The sequence below is a fragment of the Lycorma delicatula genome, chromosome 3, assembly GCF_047948215.1.
Source record: "Lycorma delicatula isolate Av1 chromosome 3, ASM4794821v1, whole genome shotgun sequence".
Lineage (NCBI taxonomy): Eukaryota > Metazoa > Arthropoda > Insecta > Hemiptera > Fulgoridae > Lycorma > Lycorma delicatula.
The window spans coordinates 121,297,699-121,321,992 of record NC_134457.1 but is presented as its reverse complement, the minus strand read 5'-3'; the positions used below and the strand labels follow the sequence as shown (position 1 = coordinate 121,321,992).

The following is a 24,294-nucleotide window of genomic DNA, read 5'->3' as shown; positions in this document are numbered from 1 at the left end:
AAAAAAAAAAACGAGCTACCTGGTAATTTTGTTTTACCTGATTTCTTAATCGTTTAAGATGGAAGTACATCTCACCTCTTCCGATGCGATGCCTGAAAGAAACCAGTTCCTGACTTGTAGATCCTGGTTGTCCTTCTCCTTCACTGTCGCTCCCAAGTGTATCGTACTCTGAAATAGGTAGGTGTAGAGTTAAAATCTTCTTTACCTCAGAGTCAGTGCTTCCCAAGTTGTCCGACTCTGAAACATCCCCATAACTAGGAAGAGTCTTCCTGACAAATTTCCCTCCTCACATTTACACTTTTGCGATCCCCAAAATATCTTCAATATGAAACAATATTTGAGATCTCTCTTAGAAGGAACATCTATGCTTTTAATTCAAATAAATACGATTATTATCAATTTGAACATTTTTTTTGAGTTATATGCCAGCTAAGTTACTAAGAATATGAATTGTATGCTTGTTACAATTATATTCCTAAAAATTAAACTAAAACCTTTTTAATGTAATATAATAAATTTATGTACAAGTAAGGACCCAGAACAGCATATTTTATTAATTTATTTTCAAAAACATATTTACACAAAAAAGAATTATGAGGACATTCTACAACACTGCCCAGTTAACATACGATACAGAGTAAATAAAAACTAATTTATGATCTTTTTTACATCACTGTTTTTATACATCATTATTTGTTTGATCTTTTTTACAGCTTTTTTTATATCAAATAAGAAAGTGAACTCATGCTACTCTTCAAACAAGTGACTGCTCTTCAATCAGTAAGTTACTGCTAACATTAACCTTTCTCAGCTATCAGTGTAGGGAAACATATCACCCGAAGCCAGTTTTTTTCAATGTAACACTTTTAAATATAATATTAATAATGTACAACTTCTATTAATCTATATAAAATAAAATAAAACTTAATAAGAGAAAAACTCTGAGATTCAATGATGAAAATGTTTTACACAACAGACTGTAAAATAACTTAGTTACACTACACATTTTCTCATGTAACAATCAATATACCTTACATATATTTTATAAAACTCTTTCTTAGTATGGCCATAGAAGCAATTACAATAGACAAGTTCAGATTAGTTTCTTTGCAACATTTTTTCACTGACTAGTTACCAACTTACTTTTATTTTAACTTAATTCTGACTGATACTTTGCAGGTGATAAATGGTGTCTTATTATATACAACTAGCAGACCTGTTTCGGGTAGCCCATGCTATATGTGGAAATGCGGGTTTCTTGTATTTCCTGTCACGGTCAGGGGTTGGTTAGCCGGTCAGAGCTCGCTTCACTTGTCCTTCCTGTCTAGCCAGGGGGCTCTGCCCCCAGGACCACTCTGTATTCATTAAACTAAGGCTTGTTAGAATAATATAATAAATAAAAATTAAGGTCTGTTTAATTTATAAAAAACTACTAGTGCAATATAATACCTCAGTGTATTATACACTGTAATATATTATATTACCGTAATATATTATATACCTGTAATATATTATATTAATATATTATATATTAATTTACAGAGTAAATTATATTACCTCAGTGAAATATAATTTCTTCACAGCAACATTTTGGTCACTACAGGCCTTAACTTTTAGTGATCTAAGAATGTGGGATTCAAAACAGTCAGCCTCCATTTAAAAACGTTAATTATAACTGGTTACCCATACTTTGTACAGGTAAAAATGTATTTTGCTTGGTTCTTATCATTACCTGATAACACACTAGGAAGTAAAAAGAAAAAAATGAGAAATGAAGTACGATCGTATTTCATTTCTCATTTTTCTTTTTACTTTTATTTTATGTGTTTTAGTCAAGTAACTGAAGGCAGATGCAGCCATTTGCATCATACATACAGTAACAGTGGCAAAGGCTGCATTGGTTGAGCTGCTGTGCTGTACAATGTCGCACCCCTTAAAAAATCAAAGTTAAAAAACAACTAAAAATGGTTTATCTTGTTTAGTATAGTGTAAATGGGGAAAATTTGCAAGCATTATTCAATTTTTTTTTTTACTTTTCTTCACCCCTTTCAAGATTGAATTTCAAAAAATCTAGAAATTGGTTATATATTTGCATGGGGATTACACACACCAAAAATCACGTTGATATCTTCATTTTTTATCAGGAAATTGAAAAAAAAAATAGTTAGATTTAAAAAAAATTCAAAATCCATTTTAAACCTTTAAACTTGGAATTTCAAAAATCTAGAAATTAATTTTTAGCTACTCACGTGAAGATTAGACATCAAAAATCAAGTTGATGTCTTCGTTACTGAGAAATTAAAAAAAAATATTAGATTTCATTGTTACTCCATTTTAACCCTTTAAATTTGGAATTTTTTCCTTTTTTAGTGTGTACTTAAGAAGAAGATGTATACAAATTTTCATCAATTTATCTTCAGTAATTTTTGCTGGGTGTTGATGAATCAGTCAGTCAGTCAGGACAGGTTCTTTTATACCCTATATAGATTACTGATCAGTATGATAATTCTTTTTTTTGTTTTGTGTTTTTTTTATTGATTCCTGAATATGATTTGGATAATGAAAAAGAAGTGTCTGTTTTAAAATAATTTGATGTTTAGGTGAATGATAGCTAGGATAATTTTACGTAAATTTTTCATTAAATTTATTCAAAATGAGAGTAAATAAACTTGGATGACTAAAGGAATGTAAGTGGGTGATATTTTTTTTTAATATTTAGCATCATCTATCTTAAATAAAATGTTCATTTCACCTAACTATTCCAGAAGGTGGTTGGTAATTTGTCTGTTATATTTTTTAGATCTGAAACTTTCGAACAGCTACACTGACTTTAATAAAATATACATCAAATATTTCAAATGCGTTTAAATTAAAACATTTACATTTTTTTTAGATAATGGTATTAAAATAAAAATTCTTTTATTAACGCTGTAGTAATATTCTGTTAACAGTATGAGAGAAAAAATTAATAGCTTATTGGCATAGATTTCCATAATATAATCATATTAGTATTGTTATTTACAACTAAAAAATAATTTCATCATTAATTTCACCTTTTCTAATTTTGTGGATTAGCTCTTTGTCCATTTCATTGCATTGCTTACATACAAAAGAACATTTTTGTACAACTGATTGTTTTTTTAATGGCATTTGCAGAATTAAAAAAAGAATACTGCTTACACTCCAGTTTTATGCTGTCTCAAAAGTAAATAGGAATACAAAAACAACCAAAAACCGTACACAAAAATTTTTATTAAAAATCTAAAACTAAGTGATTTTTATATAATCATCATCTGTAGACGCTGAGGAAATAATGTATAAAAAAAAAAAATAAATTAAAAAGATTATAATGAAGATATGATGTAAATATTAATTATAAAATAAACTATGCTTAGAAAACACTACCAAACAAGTATTTCTAACAGTGTTAATAGAATAAAAGTAAAAAATACAAATAACTGATGAAAAAAAAGAAGGAATAAATAACAACTCGGTCAATTCTAATCAAAAGCGTAAAATTTAACTTAAAGACTGTATAAACCACTGAAATCTCCAACCAGACTGCTGACCATGATCTGATATGTGCCTCATATATGAGGTGTGTGAGAAAAGTAATGAGATTGGTAACACTGCGAGCAATCTGGCAACGCTGTGTCTACTGATCTGTGCTAGACCAGTTTGTTCATCCCTTCCACATGCTCAGTACGAGTTTCAACTCCGTTCAGCCAACACAATATTTTTGACAGCGCCATCAGTGAAGTTGTGTTATTGTAGTGTGTTACTAAAATGGAGCATCGGAATTTAGAGCAAAGTTGTGTAATCAAGTTTTGTGTTAAACTTGGCGAATCTGTGAGTGTGACCTTTGAAAAGTTGAAACAGGCCTATGGCGAACATTGCTTATCAAGAGTACAAGTTTTCCGCTGGCACAAATCATTTTTGGAAGGCTGAGAACACGTTGAAGATCAACCTCGTTCAGGGAGACCTTCAACTTCAAAATCTAACAAAAACGTTGAAAGATCAGACTGAGAGATCAGACTGATCGTTTAACAATAAGGATGAGTGAACAGCTAAATTTAAACACTTCCACCGTACATCAATTTTGACAGATGATTTGGACATGTGTAAGGTTTGTGCAAAATTTGTGCCGAAAAACCTCACAACGGAACACAAGGTCAATCGAAGAAACGTGTGCATTGATCTTGAGAGGATTGACAATGACCAAGAATTCATCAATCGTGTGATCACAGCTGATAAATCCTGGATATTTGCTACGATCCTGAAACAAAGCGACAAAGCAAAGAGTGGCACACTCTGTCATCTCCTCGACCGAAAAAATGTCGAATGAGCAAATCAAAGATCAAAACCATGCTGATTTGCTTTTTTGACAGTAGGGGTATCGTGCATAAAGAATTTGTTCCTCCAGGACAAACTTTTAACCAAGTGTTTTACACAGGTGTCCTTGAAAGGCTCAGGAAAAGAGTGATTTGCATGAGACCAGGCATTGCAGACAAGTGGATGCTTCATCATGACAATGCCCTGTGTCACATGTCCATTTCCATCAAGGAATTTTTGACCTCAAAACACATTCCTACAGTTCCTCAACCCCCCTATTCACCTGATTTGAGTCCTTGCGACTTTTTCCTTTTGCTGAAATTGAAACATGTCTTTAAAGGATGTCATTTTGGAACTCTGGAGAACATTCAAAAGGCTGTGACCGACCAGTTAAAAGCCCTACCAGTTGAAGCCTTCCAGCACTGCTACTAGGAGTGGGAACAACAACTTCGCTGGTATAAACCAGCGAAGTAGTTCAAAGTAGTTCCCTTGGGCAGCTATAAAGCTGCCCAAGGGAACTACTTTGAAGAGGATAATATTGTTGTTTGAAAAAAATAAAAACTTTGGTAAGTAAAAAGTCAGTCTCATTACTTTTCTCACACACCTTGTATAGTGCTGAATAAATTAAAAATTAATCTCAATGATGGAGATTGAATGAACCATTAACCAATAAAATAGATTTCTTCCCATAAAATACATTGAAAAGAGAGTAATTGTTTACTGTTACTGTTTTAATAGAAACTTTCATAAAGACATTTTAATAAATTTAAAATGGTTATTAAATATTGGTTTCTTATGTTGCTAATCATCAATGGTGTTTGCATCACTGATAGAGTAAGTTCCTGAAACACCAAATTACTGTTATTTATTAACAGCATGTTTATTTATTAAACCTTTTGTTTCTAATAAACTAATTTTTAATCAGCTTCCTACAATGTTGGGCTGTGACTGATTTCTTAGCTCTTCTATATTTATAATGAGGCAAATGCTCCAATATTCTAGCTTCCAATCTAGTTTTCAACTTGCATACACTAAATTGCAATTACTGACTTTACAAATCAATTAATAGATGTGCACTCTTTGAATGGGTTTAATTTCAACTTGTAATTTATAAAAATATTTTTACCTTTCTGCTGTGAGGAGTAGAATATGTAATTTTTGCTAATGCTTTCTCTGAATCTTCTTCCCTATTACCCTGAAGTAATATTATTTTGCTGTATTGCTAATTTTTTTGTTGACTATTTTGGATGCTTTCTATGGTTTCTCTAGTAAAATCATTGAAATAACTTCTATCTTAAATAAAATAAATTTTTTGCGATGAGTTTCCAGCCTAAAAATGATCAACTGTTTAATCTCAGATTTATAAGTAAATTTTATATTTCTATTAATTTGGACTTTTTTAAACATTTTCCATGTAATGAGAAAACAATTTTATATTTTAACCAGTAATTTTATTATTCCATGTAATTTGACTAAAGTCATGGGAACAATAAAATTTTCTTTTAGCTTCCATTTCTCAGTTACTCATGAAAAGGTTAGCTAGAAAACCAGTAGGGGTTACCCATTGCTGTTCCATCAATTTGTTTATAAATGATGTTAAGTGTTTGGTTTCATATATAACTCTAACATTATGTACTTCTCTGTTTTACAAACATCAGTGAATTAGGTGATCAGCCATCTTTGAAAATTGTTTATTATTTCTTAGATTAGATTGCTGGGGTGCAGAGGACTAACATCAGAAGACATAAAAATTTCATGATTATGTAAAATCTGTTGTTTTATAATAAAAATGGCCATTTAATTTTAGATTTTAAGTATTTTCTATCTTTCTTCCTTATTTCAACAACTATTGGGGATAACTGTTTCTTTGTAACTCAAAAGCAATGCTACAGAACAGTAAACTAAACAGAATATATGAGAAACATGAAATCACTAATGCAGCCTCGTGAGACACATTGATTCTACTTCACAACAAAAATATTGAACTGCCAAAAAGATTCTGTAGTATGTTTTTGTAATATTACTTTTTTTATTTCTTTCTGCCGTGAAAGCCCAACATTTGAAACTAATCTATACTTACAAATTACTACTTTTCATTGTGTATCATATCATCCAAGAATTTTTAGTTAATTCTTAAGTACATTATAATGTTCAATTTAAGTTGGATACAATATAAGGCATCTTCATATTTTACTTACAACAGCAAATGTTGCAGGTGACTAGAGTGCAAAAACTGACCCACACTGAACAATTTTATTGAAATTGGTTAACATCCACTTAAATCATCATGATATATATGGTATAAGTTTAAAATACTGTAATTGAAGTGCTTATCTATTTGAATTAACTATTTAGTTACTCTTAAAATATGGAGTTCTCAAATACTATACAGTACTCAACTATTCACTTAATTTTCAAATTTCCATTTGGCTACATGGTTCTAAATTTACGCTTATAAGCTAGGCTTGATCACATAGGATATCTTGAACAATGAATTTTAAAATAATATCTTTATTTTTCTACTAAAAATGAACAAGATTTTTTTCATAGCTCTTGCTACTTTTTTGGAAAATTGACAACTTTTGATTTAAACAAACAATATAATTTTTTACAACACTCACTGATATACCCATATCACTGTCAAAACTAAAAAACAAAACGTGATATTACAGAATTAATAAAGTAACATCTAATAGCAGTTCTAATAGAAAACAATCACTGACAATGAATATGCTCACGAGAATGTTTAATGTGTTGCGCATTTGTAGTAGAGGGTCAAATTTACTGTTTCTGTGGCTAATATATTCCTGAAGTAACAGACAAGTATTCTTATCTATACAGTCATCATCTAAACCTTCCAAATTAAGTTTGGCTTATGCAGTGGGATTAATTGGATGTAAAATTTATTGAATACATTTAAAATAAATTGTATAGTTAATAGACTGATTAAAATAAAAAGCTTATTTTAAATTTAAATACAATTTAAAATAAATTTATATTGAATTTTTGATAAACTTTTATAAAAATAATTTAGTATTGAAAAAGCAAAAGTGGAAAGCCACATATTACAGCCTAAAAAATGTAAAACTCATGATCTAAATATTAATTTTATAAAATTAAAAAAAAGGATATAAATTCTTGTAAAAAAAAAGTAATTACTTAATATTTTGTATCAAGTACATAAATACATATCTGCATAGCTAAAATTATACTCTTTTTAAGTAAAAGAAACTAATGTTTAATTATCTATTAAATGTTGGTGATCAATACCATGTAAAAGACAAGCAAAAATGTTGTTTATATTTCTAAGGTTTACAGTTAATCTGAATGAGTGCAGATGCCAGGTCAATTGGAGTGTACATCCATTTTAATTACACTGGATGTTAAATTGACTAAAATATACATCATATTAACTGACATTCATTGCCTAATTTATCAATAGAGCAACATTATGTAGAAAAATATAGGATCTGAATAATCTGTTAACTTTCTAGTTGACTATATAAGATACAATATTCAAACTATCTGTGATCAATCACCAATATATAGATAGAAAAATAACTTTCCTAATGTATGGTACTTTCTTTACCTTGACTTTCTGAGTGAGGATCTCTCAACCTTCCTCCTTTTCTTCTAACTTTCGTATATTCCGGTTCTTTGTGCTGAAAAACAGAAGTAATATTCTTAAGTCACAGTTTTTTTCTTGCCAAAGGAATAGCTCTTTCCAAGTAATCAAAATAATAAAATGAACCGTCTTTCTAAAATATTAGTTCTATAATTTTACAAAGTAACAGACAAAAATCTACATATGAGATTGCACAAGTCAATATTTTATTTTTTTATAAGTTAATAAAAATTACAGGCACCATTTTAAATACCTGGAAATATACTTCCAAAAGATGTTCTCAAGACTATAGTTGACTTTCTTCCATTGTGGTATAGGTATATGAGGTGTGGCCAAAAAGTATCTGATCTTGGCTCACAAAAACAAAACTACTTAACCTATTTATTTCAATGACTTGCCCCCTTCAAAATATGCCACTTCTGATGTGACACACTTATTTCAGCAATGTGTCCATGTTGGAAGCATTTTTCAGTCATTTTTAGTGAGCACCATGACCTCTTGTTGCATTTTTAAAAATTTTTTTTGTGTTTTAAAAGCTCTTTCTTTTAAGTAGATAAGTTTTTTTTAAGCTACGATAAAAGCCAAAAATCACAGGAAGTCATGTCTGTTAAATAAGGTGCTGAGGATCTTTGATCCCCTGTTTTGCCAAGAATAGAGATTCTTAAATTCATTATGATGGGCAGGGTGGAGCATTGTTGAGATGAATTTCCCAATTGCCAGTTTCCTACAACTTTGGCCCCTTGTGTCGAACAGCATCTCTTAGCTGACAAAGAACAATTATATAGTATGCTTTATTGATAGTTTGTCCTTGAAGAGCATAGCTATGATCTACCATGTCTTGAAAATAAAAAGAAAACTGTCATCATGACCGTCATGCTGTCATGAAAATTCATCACAATAACCTGTTACATCACCAGATTGATTGATTTCTTTTATTTCTTGTTAGGTCTTGAAAAATCTATAGCAACTAGATCAAATATTACATAAAACATCAAATATTTACATGCTGGGTAAAGGAAATAATAATTGCAAACATGAAATGACAGTAAAATGGGAATGAAATAAAATATATAAAAAGGTTAAGATGACAGATCAATTTTTTGTTCACTAAAACAAATTTTTTTCTTGGTTTAATGATTAAATCACAGATAAGCTTGAAGTGTGTGCATGGTAACATGGAATGACAATTTTGTGGTGTATGAAAAATGGCATGCTTGTTTGGGATTCAAACCTGCAACCTTCCAGATAAAAAGCTGAGGCACTACCATTCTTCTACAGAAGTTAATAAAGAAACAGTAAGTAATAAAAGTATTTTAAAAGCATTATTGATGTATACAAGTCAGGATATAACTGACTGCTAATATAAATTATTCATACAATCACCAATTTAAATAAATATTATTAAGTTTTGAACATTTTTTGTATTCACTTTTTACAATTTATTTACTTACCTTAAATAAACCTTTATTAAAAATAGGACGTAACTTAATGAACACATATAAACTTCATGATCTTAAATAAACAAAATCTTAAACATACTTTTAATCAATTTTTTAAATCTGAACTGTACTGTAATCTGAATTTCCTTTAACATGAAATATTGACAGCCTGCAATACTTTAAAACTTCTCAATGTTAATGTTTTACTTCTTTTAATAAACTTATTTTTTATTTTAAAACAATTTTTTTTTTAAAAAGTAACAGCACTGATGTCAATATGAAAATGAAAAAAAAACTTACATGCCTAGCTTTATAAGTATCAGCTGCTGAAGGTTTTGGGTCATGATAAACAAATGAGCCCCTCACGGAATGGTATGGTCCACTATATACATTCCCACTGTATGTACTCTCACTGTATGGGGTTTTTGATAATTGAAATGTTGCATATGGACATATATCTTCTATGTATTCTGTAAAAAAGGAAAGTAATCTTAATTCTGGTGCCACAAATCACAGAATTATGTGATAAAAGTAGTGTGGTATAAGTTTAATAGACATGAAATCCATAATTAAAAAAAAAATAAGAAAAACCTATTAATAAATATATTCATTAAGAGGTATGTCAATGGCTGCCATTTAGATTATTATTATTTACATGGATGGTAAAACACATCCATTCTCTTTTACCACATAAATTTTCTTCATTCATTCATTCAGAAAAATAAAACCAAACTTATGCAATATTTAGATTTTAAATTGAAGTAAATTCTTTTAAATAATAAATTTCATTTTTTGTAACATTTCTCTCTGATAACAATATTTACTTGTAGTGGGCATTAAGAAAATTTGAATGTGTAATGCAAAGGGTGATGTGAGTATTATTCTTAGTTATAACTTCATGCAAGTAAGATTGTTATTTAACTGCATAGATGAAGTACTTTAATGCCTAATAATTATTTGAGTGAAGTTATTTTGTTTTATTCCTTTTACTCAATGTAAAAGATAAGATTAATCTTATTTTAATAATTATAATTAATTATTATTTCTATGGTGCTATGTATAAAGCAAAATTGTAAACAACATTGTGATTTTTTGTATAATTTTTAAGTTAATGTTTACAGTATGAAATTTATACTGCTGTTCAGTATATAGTCTTCCAAACCTAAGGGGTTAAGGAAAACATTTTAACACTTTGTCCTCCATCAGTGAAGCTAATTCTCTCCTATTGTAGAATTTATTGAGGGAATAAAAGTAGTATGAGGAGCTATTTTTACATAATATTTAAATGTAAATTTAAATTTATGGATCTGACACCAAAATTTGAACAAAATGTCCAAAGAAAAAGAGAAAAAATTAATTAAAAAAATTATTTTTGTTGCTTAAATATATATTTTATTTGGTTAAGGTACAATTTTTAATTTTAACTTCTGAAACATAATTTAAAAAAAGTAAATATGGCCATCGTGAATGTTAAAATATTTCATCCAACTTTCCTTTAATTAATTTTGATTGGCTTGATTATATTTGTGAGAATATAATTTTTATCTAGATTCCCATTTATAAGTCGAATTTTTGAAAGATGAATAAAGTAAAACCATGTAAAAAAACAAACAAGAAGTTTAGTTTCAATGTAGCAGCATTTTCCATATTTTTATCATTATTTTTTATTTATTTATACTTTTATTATATTATACTATTATACTATTATTATACTATATTTAATAATTATAGTAAAATAATTCAGTATTAAAATATAAAATATGAATTATTAAAATAACTTGCCTGTTGAGTCTGTTTTATAAGTTGCAGAATCTATACTAAGCGCTTGCTGAGACTGTGAACTACCATGAACTGCATACTGTTGATCTCTGTTTTTCTGATTTTGTAATTGTGCAACAGATGCTGATTCTCCCATAGCATTTTGTCTTTGTAATTCTGAAAATGTATATAGTATTTGTAATATTTTTTGTAATCTAGTTTAGTTTCAATATTATAATTTATTCAAACTGATATATCAAATAACAAAGACTGGATAAAGAGAAGACAAAGGAAAATTACAACTGCAGTTCATGGTATAAACATATTAATAATAATCCTTAGATCAACTACTGAAGGATGTTGTCATTTATGAAATGATCAAAAATAGTCAAGGTAGCTAGTATTATACTGACTTCAGGAAGGTCATTTATTCAGTGTCACACTCCTGGTTATTGGAAGTGATTTTTACATAAATATATTCAAAGATGATCTCATGATTGTGAAATTCTCAGATGTAGCTCATGATTCTCTCTAATATTATCCACACTAATGCAAGGGAATCAAAATTTTCAGCATTTTTTCTCAAGGTAAAAAATTTTACCTTGAATGTAGTTTACTTTTTTCTGTTATTAAACTGCCGTTCAATTTGTTAAAATTAGGAAAAAAGGATTTGAGGAGGTCAATATAATACTGAAGTATGCATCTTGTTAGACTTGTCAAGAAGTTCAATACCTATATGTTCTTGAGTTTTGGTCAGGATGAACGTGGGATCAATGGTAGTATATAAATGAATGAAATGTGCTGGAGATGGATGCTCTTAGATAAAATTAGATGAATATACGAGCACGTTTAATGCAATATACCACATCCAGAAGAAGAAATTGTTAACAGTTAGTCTCAAGCTCTGTGTCAAGGCAGTTGAGAGCTTTTAGTTGAACACCAATTTGAAATTCAGACTCTAGAATTTAAGCCATGTCACTTGAATCTACAGTTTCAGAATTGTAAAGAGAATGAGGTTGGATCTAGAAGGCTAAATAGACAAATTTGTAATTGAATATTTACTTGTTGTTATGGGCACATCCAAGAAGTTGCTGAACTTTTCCATCTGATTGGAAAGAGATGAAGAGTTGTTGGTTTCTTTAAGGACAGTACATAATAGTAGTAGATTCTTCGAAACTGCTTCAAAGCAAGATCTCCAGGTTGCATTTCATAAGTAAATTATAGGTACTATTTTTTGTCTATTGTGCCTCAGAATGTTGATTTCATATCTGTCAACTATCTTTTTGAAAATGATAAACTGGAGGGATGATGAGTGTCAAAAAACAGTAATGAATGCTGTGATGAGTGCTACATGCTAAGTTTACTTATCCCTTGTGTACAACTCTATTGATTATGATGCTTCCTTTGTAAGCTATAGGTGGCCAATTTGTTTGCTGAGACTAATAGCTTGGCTTTTGCCATTAGGATTAAACAATCAGATCTTTAAGCTATGGAAAGCTCAAAATCAAAGATTATTTTATCACCTCAGACTTTTGCTGTGTGTAGTATGCTAAATGAGTTCATTGAATACATTATCAGCTGGTGCCAAATTTTAATCCAAGGATTAAAATCCTACTAGTTTCACTACTGTAATATAAGTAAGATCCTCCATCAAAAAGTGCTTACACCAGCCTTCTTTATGTGTCTCCTCTTTTATTGGTATACATCTCATTTTCTATCATTGAAAATTACTGAAATAAAATCTGTTATGAGTAGTCAGATTGTGGAAGACAATTATTATCCTCATGGATAAGCAAGAAATGATTGGCAAAATTGATGCTGCTATTCTGTGGCTTTGAACACCATGATATACTGTAAAACTACACCTCAAAGGATACTAAAAGGTACTAAACATAATAAGAGTTGATAGAATATGTTACAAATCCCATAATAATATGAGTATGATGAAATGTCTGGAACCCCAAAGAGTATTAAGAATAATGCCAATGGTCCTAGGCACTACTGATGAAATAATGGTCAATGTACAACCTAGTCAATAAATGAGTGCAGAAAGACACCCATTTAAATATACATGGTATTAATCATCGCTTCTCGGCCTCTGGCGTCATACTGGAAATTGCACGCATATTACCGGTGATATTTCTGTAATAACAGTGTCGTACATACCCGTCGTCAGGGCTGTACAACGATCAGTGGCTGTTATACTCAACCTACGTTGCTGCAGCATTTTTAACAAAGTAGCAGCGTAGTGTGTTGCAGTAGTGCCACCGTCGGCTGAATAAGGACGTTTCCTTTGCATCGTCAGTGTCCTCTTTACGTAGTTGGTGAGGCCAGATAAGTTTCGGATCCTCTGGCAGGTTCGGTAAACGATTTCGCTCTGCTCTCACCGGTGGTCAATAGGAGCTTTTAACTTTTGACTCCTCAAGTGGGCTGCGGAACAGACGGTCCGGTAGAGGAAGATCTAGTTAGACGCTCACCTGGTCTTGTGGCAGGTGGTAGTGTCAAACAAGCTGTGATCGTAGTGCCTGGCGACACAGCTGGTGCAGTTTTTTCTAGTTTAGCGATGGAGCAACCGGGAGGAGGTTGTTTGGAGGACTTGGTTGGATTGGCCCAGGACCTGGTCTCCGGTGGCCCCTACGTGCCACGAAGGTCAATCGGCAGGTCGCCGCCGTGGCCCCGGTCTTCCGCAAAGGAAGTCTCGGAAGCCCCTCGGGTAGTGGAACGCCCGAGGGGAGTGGCATCGCAGAAAAACCTGCGAGATATCTCAACCTCGAGCGGCGCGGTCAAGGCGAAAGCCGGATCCGTGCAGCAAGGGCATGGCACTGAGAGAGACGCCAGGTCTGAAGTACGCCTCCCATCGAAGTCGGGAAAGGCGGAAAGCGGAAGCGCTAAATCCGCTCCTGGGCCTAAGATCCCGGAAGAGAAGCCTGTTGGAAAGCAGGTGACCTCTGGGGCTGGAAGCATAGGACGGATTGTGGAGATGCGGGCCGAATGGTCCAAGATCTCCTCCAAAAAGGAATCGAGACTCGCTCTTGAGTTTCGTCAGTTAGTAGACGCATACCTGAGAGAATCTTCACTGATGGTGTTGGGTCTGGCATTAAAATGTGAAGGCCTCCAGGGTGCGAACCTTGCGCTAGACTCAGTCGTCAGTCGACTGTCAAGCAAGGTCGACCAGGTTGTGGAGGGAGTTCGGGGCTTCAAGCCGGTAACGGGTGAGGCCTTGGGCGAGCTCCACAAGTCCATTAAGAGAGTGGAGGAGAAGGTAAAAAAACCTGTCTCCTTCGCCTCGATAACCGCCGCGCCTGCGCCTAAGCGGGTAGGTCCGCCGCCGCCAGCCCAGGCGCCGGCAACTAAAAGTAAGCGGGCCACTGTTAAGGTGGCCCCTGTAAAACCTGGTCAGGGGGCTTCGTCTACGATGACGGAGCTAACCCTCAAGAAGAGCTTGGACCCGTGGAAGGAAAGGTTCCAAGTTTCCCAGGTCACTAAAACCAGGGATCATGGAGTAGTACTGGAGGTCGTAAGTGAGCAGCAGGCTAAGCAACTGCTGGAGGCCGATGTTCTGGCCAAAAACGTGCGGAAGGCTCAGCTGTTACCCGAGCGTAAGCCGCAGATATTGGTTTACGATATGCCAAGAGCAACAAGGGTACAGGAGCCCGAAATCCTCAAGGCGATCCACAGCCAAAATCCAGTGTTGGATATGGCTGCATATAATAGTGCAGCTAAACCTGCACCATTCCCGGGCGGCCACGAGTGTGGCCATGAGGCTCCTTGAGGAGTACGACCTCGGGGACCTCTTGGTCCAGGAGCCGTACGCGGTCGCGGATAGGGTCGTCGGCTTCCACGGGGTGAAAGTGATTCATTCTCGTGGGGGACGGCCTCTCTCTGCGATCGTGGTGGGCTCTGACTCTTTGTGTGTCTTCTGGATGCCCCAGTGGTATGACGAGCAATTCACCGTCGTGCGGATCACGGGGGGTACGCTCGATGTCGTACTGGTGTCGGGATACTTCCAGCTTGGATGGAGTAGGCTTATAACCTATGATATTGCTTACGGAGGCGGTCTAAGAGCACCAGATTCAGGTCGCTATAACCTAAGGGGCCTGGATCGACACAGGCTGAGGTGTGTATACGATGCTGCCTTACAGGGATTGCAGTGGCGCATGGAGAGTAGTGAGGAGGTGGAATTGATGGCGGAGCAAATCGGCCGGGCCATCAAGACTGACTGTGATGTGGTCCTACGGCGGCCTAGGCCAATGGAGGACCCATCATAAACAGCCAGTCCGCTGATCTTAGCGTCCCTGGATCCGTCATGACCCCTTCCTGCGGGAGGGGGGGGGGATCTGTGCAACGCAGACGGAGGCCCGGTAAGAAATGGTGGTCCTCTGACCTTAGCGTGCTGCGCGCAAGAGTGAGGTCCGCGAGGATAAGGTACCAGCGCTGCCCCCTAACGGGGACCATCGTTAACCACGTGCGCGCTGGCGTCTTCGGATCTACCAGCGTGCCCGTAATGAATACGTTCACGCCATCAAGGAAGCCAAACTCAAGTTTTGGAAGGACTCCATGCGCGAGTTGCAACGCGATCCCTGGCAGCTCGCAAAGACTGAAAGCGCCGACTGCAAATACGTTTTGGCAATTTTTATTGACATAGAGGCAGCAGCATTTCCTTCCTTGTTTTGGAGTTCTGTCCTCTGGAACGCCGCAATGTTCCCGAAGCCCTGCAGGCTTCGGGAACATTTGTCTAACCGCACGGCTCTGTTTAAGGATGCACACCTAGTTGTGGAAAAATCCGTCAGCAGGGGAAGCTCGCAGTGTTCCGTTCTCGGCCCCCTGCTGTGGAACCTGGTGTTTTTAATGGATTTCTGGGGTTGACATTCCCAGAAGGGGGTCACGGTCCAGGCTTTCACCAATGATTGTCTCCTTTTACTTCGTGGTAATTCACGACCGCAGCTAGAGAATATGGCTAAGGCGGCTTTGTCAACCGCCGAGGGCTGGATGGACATGCAAAATTTAAAGATTTCTGTGCCCAAGACGAAGTTTATACTTCTGAAGGGTTCAGACAAATTATCAAGCAGTCGTAACCCCCACATTAAGTATAAAGGCTGTGTACTCAGCCGAGTAAGGGCTCATAAGTACCTAGGTGTTTTGTTTGATGACAAGTTGCTTTTTAGTAACCACATTAAGCAAGTTGCGGCGGACGCCGTCTCTGTGATGCACAAACTTAGAAGGATTGCTCGGAAGGATTACGGACTGTCGGGCCGTCAAATGTACTTGGTGTACCGAGGTGTCTTCGAGAGCATGATCGCATATGATCGGCGCCAATTTGGGCGCATAGGTTGAATAGAAATAGAGCACTGCTTCAAAATTTAAGGAGTGCCCAGCGCAGAGCCTTAATAGTATGCACTGTTGTTTTTAAAACAACCTCCTACGAGGCTACCACCGTATTGGGAAAGGCTCTCCCAATAGATTTAGTGGTGAAAGTTCGGGCAGCCATGTGGAAGTTGCGAAGAGGTCGGGAAGCCGAGGCATTTGGGATGCGATTTCGAGCCGGGGTAGAACCGGAGCGGAACGGCGATCACAATGCACCGGATCTAAATTTCGTTCAGGTGCCCATTTCCCGCTTGCGGAAGAGGCTATGGAGCCTCGCGATGGAAGCATGTTAGCTTGAATGGCACACCACGACTAAGGGAAGATCCTTGTATAGGTTTATACAGGATCTGGGGGGATGGTATGCCTCGAATTCATTTTTAAGGGCAGCGGGTGCCCAAGTGCTCACCAACCATGCGGATTTGAAGCAATATCTGTTTCGGTTTTGCCTAGCGGCTGATGAGTTGTATGTCTGTGGGGAGGTCCAGTCGAACGAGCATCATATGCTCGTTCGACTGCTATGCTCTTGGGGGGGCCAGAGACCAGGCCACCCTGGAACTTAGAGGTCAAGGGAAAAACTGGCCGCTCATAAACCGCGAGTCAGTGTGGCGAGAGCCGCATTGTCGGACCGTGTGGGAGTTCCTCGATGAGGTTGCGAAGTTCAACCGTCATCGCTAGAATTTTTTAAATTAATCTGGGTTATACTGATTCCTATAGCACCGCTGTGGGAAGTTTTTCCTGAGATAATCGCTGGCCACCAGCCAGATACAAGCTCCAAGCGATTTAAATGGTGGACAGGCACTAGCTGGCATACAGCAACCGAGGCATGACAGCCTAAATTGCTGTCTTTTATGTTATTAACGTTAATGACTTTCAGTAATTAGTAACAAGGGGTGCGCCTCCCCGATCTAGATTTAGTTTAACAAGTGAGCGGTTGGGACACATAAGCGGGTGGTGAATAGCACCCTGCTTAATCCGCTCACTCTGATAGGTAGCTCACTAGGAGCTTTTAGGTAACGAGGTCGCTGAACTGTTTTAGAAGCACAGTAGCTGTATCTTGGCACTGACATTTGGTCTATGCTCTAGGGCGACCAAATGGGGTGGTGGCAGGAGAAATGCCAGTTAACCATACATGGTATTAAAAAGCTTTCTGCATGCAAAAATGTAGATAGTACAATTGTTCAAAGGTGAATTACAAGCAATCTCAATTCTTTTAAACAACAAAATATGGTAGATGAATCTTACAGCAATTTTGGTGAAACAGGAGTAGATTATTACTTTGTCCTATATGACAGATGATATTTCCATAAATATGAAATAAGTGTGTTCACCGTGAAACTACTCGCTATGGATAGGGCTCTAAGTATCGTTGGCCCTAAGTATAAGAACATTCTTATTTGCAGTGACTCGTACAGTGCTCTCCAGGCGTTGGAAAACCTTTATTCTGGACATCCTGTCGTCGTTGGCATTTATGGTTAAATCACTGAGTTTGAAGAACGAAACAAGGGGGTAGGTTTTTGCTGGATCCCTAGCCACGTTGGGATTCTTGGTAATGAGAGGGCGGATTCTGCTGCGAAAGATGCGTGTATTCAACCTCCTTTCACCACCCGAGTTACTGCCTTTGATTTTATTAATCATATAAAACAATCACTGCGAGCAAGATGGCAAAGTGGCTGGACGGCTGTTGTTGATAGGAAACTTCGACGGATTAAAGACTCAGTGTTGCCGTGGGGCTCCTCTTGTAGGAACTCTCGTCGTGAGGAAGTGGTCCTCTGCCGGTTACAGTTGGGGCATACGAGGATCACACACGAATATCTAATGTCAGGAGGAGACCCACCCCTGTGCACACGATGCAACTGCCGTATGACTGTGCACCACATTCTCGTGGACTGTGTATGTTATGCGGCATTGCATCGTCAGTTTAATATACCCAGCAGCATTCGTGATGTCTTGGGCAATGATGGCAGGGTTTTGGAGCGAATGTTTCTCTTTTTGCATAGTACTGGGTTACTGCAAAGGATTTAATATACTTATATATGTTTTAAGGATAGTTTTTTAATAATTTTATCCTTTATTTTCGATTTGATTTTTTAGTTTAATTTTACTATCCAGGGTGGGGAGTTTTGCACAACCAATCAGAGTTAGATAAGTTTTTATACTTTATTTATTCTATTATTTTATCTTTAATGCTTTATCAACTTTGTCTGCGATATTAGTTTTGGGTTTTCTTTTGCCTTCTTGGTTTGTTTTAGTAAATTTTTATTATATGATTAATATTACATTTACACCTTGTATAGCTTCTTATTTCGGAGTTATATTGCACTTTTAATAACTACCGGGCGATGATAACGCCCAAGCGTTTTTCGCCCACAATCAATCAAAAAATAAATAAATAAATAAATAAATATGAAACAAAAATAACCTTTGCCCATAAAGTTCTATGTTGACTGAGAAGTCATAGAATAATAATTATACAGTCAAAATATTTTTATATTAAATAATTTTCACGATTAAACTAAAAGAACTTACTTCGTCTATGAAAGTAAAGAAGAGCAGCTCCCACAATGGATGAAATACAAATCAGAATTATAATTAATATAACAAATTTAAAACCAGAAAATGAAGAAAAATCATTATCTGAAGTAGCAGGAGACAATAAATCTGGCATAATTGTTGCTGGAACAAAAATTTCATATTTTAACAATATTTTTTTAATGTTACTTTTTACATATTTTGAAAAAAAATTGAACTTAATAACCAAAGTTGTATTCAGCTCACTATATTAAACTGGCATTTATTAAACATGTAAAAACTGTGTTATAAAACATGTAATTCCTTGGTTCATTACCTTAAAAATATATTTACGAGGTGTGTGAGAAAAGCAATGAGACTGGTAACACTGCGAGCGATCTGTCAACGCTGTGTCTACCGGTCTGTGCTAGACTGGTTTGTTAATCCCTTCCACATGCTCAGTACGAGTTTCAACTCCGTTCAGCCAACACATTAATTTTGACAGCGCCATCAGTGAAGTTGTGTTATGAAAATGGAGCACTGGAATTTAGAGCAACGTTGTGAAATCAAGTTTTGTGTTAATCTGGGGAATCTGCATGTGTGACCTTTGAAAAGTTGAAACAGGCCTATGGGGAACATGGCTTACCAAGAGTACAAGTTTTCCATTGGCACAAATCATTTTTGGAAGGGCGAGAACATGTTGAAGATCTGAGTACGATCCTGAAACAAAGCGGCAAAGTGAAGAGTGGCACACTTTGTCATCTCCTCGTCTGAAAAAATGTCAAATGAGCAAATCAAAGATCAAAACTATGCTGATTTGCTTTTTTGACAGTAGGAGTATCGTGCATAATGAATTTGTTCAGACATTGCAGACAAGTGGATGCTTCATCATGAAAATGCCCCGTGTCACATGTCAATTTCTATCATGGAATTTTTGACTTCAAAATGTATTCCTATGGTTCCTCAACCCGCCCTATTCACCTGATTTGAGTCCTTCTGACTTTTTCCTTTTCCTGAAATTGAAACATGCCTTAAAAGGACATGCCATTTTGGAACTCTGGAGAACATTCAAAAGACTGTGACTAACCTGTTAAAAGCTCTACCAGTTGAAGCCTTTCAGTGCTGCTACCAGGAGTGGGAACAACGACTCCGCCGATGTATAGCTGCCCAAGGGAACTACTTTGAAGGAGATAATATTGTTGTTTGAAAAAAAATAAAAACTTTGATAAGTAAAAAGTCAGTCTCATTACTTTTCTCACGCACCTCGTATTCTGCCATTCAATAATGTTCTTTTACACCAAAATTACTTAAATGACCTCTGGACATTTAAGTATATGATGATAAGAGTAGTCTTAGAAATGCGAGTTATTTCCACAAGCAGTGAATTTTGAACAAGAATTTTTAGAATATTTTACCTGCAATACTTAGTTTAAGATGTTAAACATTAATTTAGGTGTAATTTTCATAAATTTAAAACTACGAGTTTTTTAAAACTCGTTTTAAAAAAGAATAATGCTGACCAACATGGAGTCACATTATGAATGACTTATTCAGTAATTATTTGCCATGTTTCTGAATTTTATTTACAGAATACTAATTCCATATTCTTGATTCATACCTGCTTCAATCAGCTGTATCCCCTTTGTTTTCATTAACAAACTTTGATAAATTCTGATGAAATTAAAACGATCAAATTTCTTGGAAATTTAAATTTCTTTCTAACTTTTTGTTTTTAACCATGTAATCCATGTCTATCCTTGTCTAATTTTAATAATTTATATCAGAGCATGCACCATAATGCATTCCTATGTTATCCATTACTCTACCAATTCTACTGGACTTTAATTAGCTAAATAAGCTGTCCTTAATGCAAACTGAATAGGGTATATTTTAAAGTTAAAATAAAATTAAAAGCTTAAAACAATTGCTACTATAAAACTAGATATAAATGACATTAATTAAAAATAAATGATTAACTATTTACGTAGTGTTATCTGACCTCCATCAGGGGTAAGTGTTGTAAAATTATAAGTTGCAATATTTGATCCAGCATTATTATGAGCAGTAACTTTTAGAAAGTATCTTGTTGCTGGTAAAAGGTCTCCTATAGTATGAACACGTTCAGTTGGCTGCACATGATTTGAAACTAGCGTCCATTCCCCTCTTGCTTCTTCACGATATTCAACTATAAAATACAATATAGGACAGCCACCATCACCCCAAGCATCCAGCCAAACAGTAACAGCTGTTGAATTTACTGTTAATAACTGACTAGCTTTTGGCTTTACAGGAGCTGATAAACAGAGAAAACAACAATACCAATAAAACAATAGTATAGAAAAATAATTATAAAACAATAAAAAATATTGTAATAACACTGATAGACAAAAAAAAAAATAATGTTTCTCTAAGTGTGAAACCATTTCTTGAATTCTTTTTTACATACATTACAGATCTGTAAATAAAATTTTTCTATCACTCTTAGTTTTAAGAAAATAACGCTTAAAAAAAATTAAGGGAAAATATAGTTAAAATCTGTAAAATTTATAATTTTGCATGGCCACATCTGTTTTAGAATAATTTCGCTGATGCTTATCTTTTATAAATAGCCTCAAGCACATCCTGAATTAATGTCAACAGTAATTGGCTAGCATGTTAGTATTCCATTTCCCTTTATAGTGGCTTTCCATCACTGAAATGTCTTAGTGGAAAAGTTCACAGAGTTTGTCACTTCTGTCTCCAAGGTTGCCCAGGAAAAAATCTAGATGTGAGTGGAGGAAATGTATTTTCAAAGACATACTACATCCCATAACTCTGTATGAAGTAAGAAATTGATTGACAATATTGTGGCAATTGTTTGATTTTTTTGACAAGAAAATTTTTGCAAACATCTCAAAATGAAGCCCAAGCTGCATTTTCTACATTATTTAATATTGAGTTAAATATATCATCTTTGACCAACTCTCTTATTTGAGGACCAACAAATATTCCTTCTTTAATTTTTCCTTCACTTACATTCAGAAATTTCTGCCTGATGTACAAAAATCAAGGACTATCCTTCTTCATTGCATTTACAAAATTTTTCATTAGTCCTAGCTTGATATGGAGAGGGGATAAAAATATTTTCTTGGGTTCAACTAAGGGCTCATGAATAATTTTAAACAAGACTCCAAATGGTGACTCCAAATGTTTACCATTTGGAGTCTAGTTTCTTCCACTCTTTGGTAACATAATGTTTATCCCTAAGCTCAGCTGTCCCACCCGCAAAGAAAACACATGTACTTAGTATAGCCTAACTGCATGCCTAACAAAATAGCTATAAAATTCAAATCACCACGTATGATCCAGCTATGTTTTTTATAATTTATTTTTTCAAGAACTCTTTCATCACATCGTATGTCTCTTTCAAATTAATACCATAAGCGATTAGTATTGAAGGATATTTGTGAATGTTGTGTAGTAGAACCACTTTTAAACTACACTTGGACGAATCTATGAAAAGGTGCTGGACCTCAGGTTTATGAACTTGTCCTAAATGCAACATAATCTCATCAATATTTGTGCAATAAACCAAATTATTTTCATCAATAAAGTACTGAGAAACTTCTTTTTGTTGGCTTCGAAAGCCCAAATTTTTTGTATTTTTTGAAGTGAATCCAACCATGCAGACTTGATGCTAACAGTTCAGCTTGATTTTTGATTAATTTAAATCCCTAACCAAGTCATTTAATTCACCTTGTGATATAAGATCTGGCTTATTGGATAATTCACAATCAAAATCATTGTCTTATTCAGTATGATTCTTCATCATACATACTTTTGAAACATACTTTCAAAGGTGGCTCAGGAACTGGAATAATTTCACTGTGAGATACAGGCCTGATTGCAGACTGTAATGAGGATATTTTACAGTATGTTTAGATTTTTTAGAAATTCCAGACACACTTGTTAAACAAAAGTAACAACTGGTTACATGATCCTTTGGTTCACGCCAAACCATAGGTACACCAAATGGCAAAGCCTTCCGTGTACCTTTCAGCCATACTCTTAAATGTATAAAACAATTAGTGCATACTATATGGGAGCCCACGTCTTAACCTGATCATCAATTTTATACTGAAAGTACAAATGACATGCTCTTTTAATTAAAGGTGTAATGTATTTTCTATTTGATTTTAAGGTAAACTCACCACATACATAACAAAAGGCATCCACATCATTTACACAATTTCGAGGCATTATGACACTGCATTGTTAACAAGACAGCAATATGACTGATCAAAATCAATTCATTCCTAAATCCAATGCTTAATATTCAAAACAATACAGCTGTGTTTTCACATGTTTTGACCCTGCAGACATGATTAATGTTGTCCATGAGGCTCACTCTTCAGTATTAGATATGATGTCATAATATGTGACTATGATATGATTTAATTCTTTGTCTAGTACTGTTTATTTATAGCTTAAAAATTATGTTAGCAAAGTTAATCAATAAAAAATGAGCTAACAAAATACAATATAGGAGCTTAAAATGCTAATTATATGATGAAAAATGAAAAAAACCCTTTAATTAAAATTTAAAGTTTTTTTCAAAAATGGTGGGTGATAGAAAGATTCTGAGTTTATATTCGTTTTCAGCATCAAAAAACAGATTAAAATCAGATATTGCATGTTAGGAAACAAAAATTATGTTTATCAGTGTAATTAATTGTAGGATGTTAACAATAGCAGTACTATATTATTCTAAGCCATTAAGATTAAATTAAATTCTAGTTTTTTTTTAGAACTAATATATTCTATCACATTTATTTTACTATTTTAATGAAGAGGATGAAATGGGTAAAATAAGAGTGAAAAATCCCAGACATTTGCTAGGAATTGAAATTGAGACCAGCTAATCTACAACATAACCATTATATCAATTGGTGGTTGGTCACTTCTTTACACAAAACTACGATCTCGAGCAATAGTTATAAAAATGGATATTTATTCTAAACCAGAGAAACTTCTAATTTGTTCTAGAGTTTTTAAATATGGCCTCTTTATATTGCTTTTGGTAAACAGTATGAAATAATAGATATCTCAACGTAAATATCAGCTAATAGACAAATTATATATTAAAAAAAATAAAAAATAAAAAATAGGCTGAAAACCTATTTCCAGTCTGTCTGGGTGTTCTACTGGATGGATTGGTATGATTTTTTTTTATTCTGCTTAGACTGACCCACAGATAGGTCATCAAGTGTCATTGGACCCTAAACTTGA

The 24,294-nt window shown here is 34.6% G+C and overlaps 1 protein-coding gene across 1 annotated transcript in view; it reads right to left on the bottom strand.

Annotated features, from left to right (window-relative positions):
* The window catches only part of Dscam4 (Down syndrome cell adhesion molecule 4), a 123,873-nt gene that overhangs the window by 8,889 nt on the left and 90,690 nt on the right, over positions 1-24,294 (bottom strand). Inside the window, exons 29-34 of the mRNA XM_075359200.1 lie at positions 21,026-21,319; positions 19,045-19,191; positions 11,179-11,331; positions 9,697-9,866; positions 7,922-7,994; positions 76-237 (exon numbers count right to left, since the gene is read on the bottom strand). Coding sequence (XP_075215315.1) covers positions 76-237; positions 7,922-7,994; positions 9,697-9,866; positions 11,179-11,331; positions 19,045-19,191; positions 21,026-21,319 — 999 coding nt within the window. The remainder of the gene's footprint in view (positions 1-75; positions 238-7,921; positions 7,995-9,696; positions 9,867-11,178; positions 11,332-19,044; positions 19,192-21,025; positions 21,320-24,294) is intronic.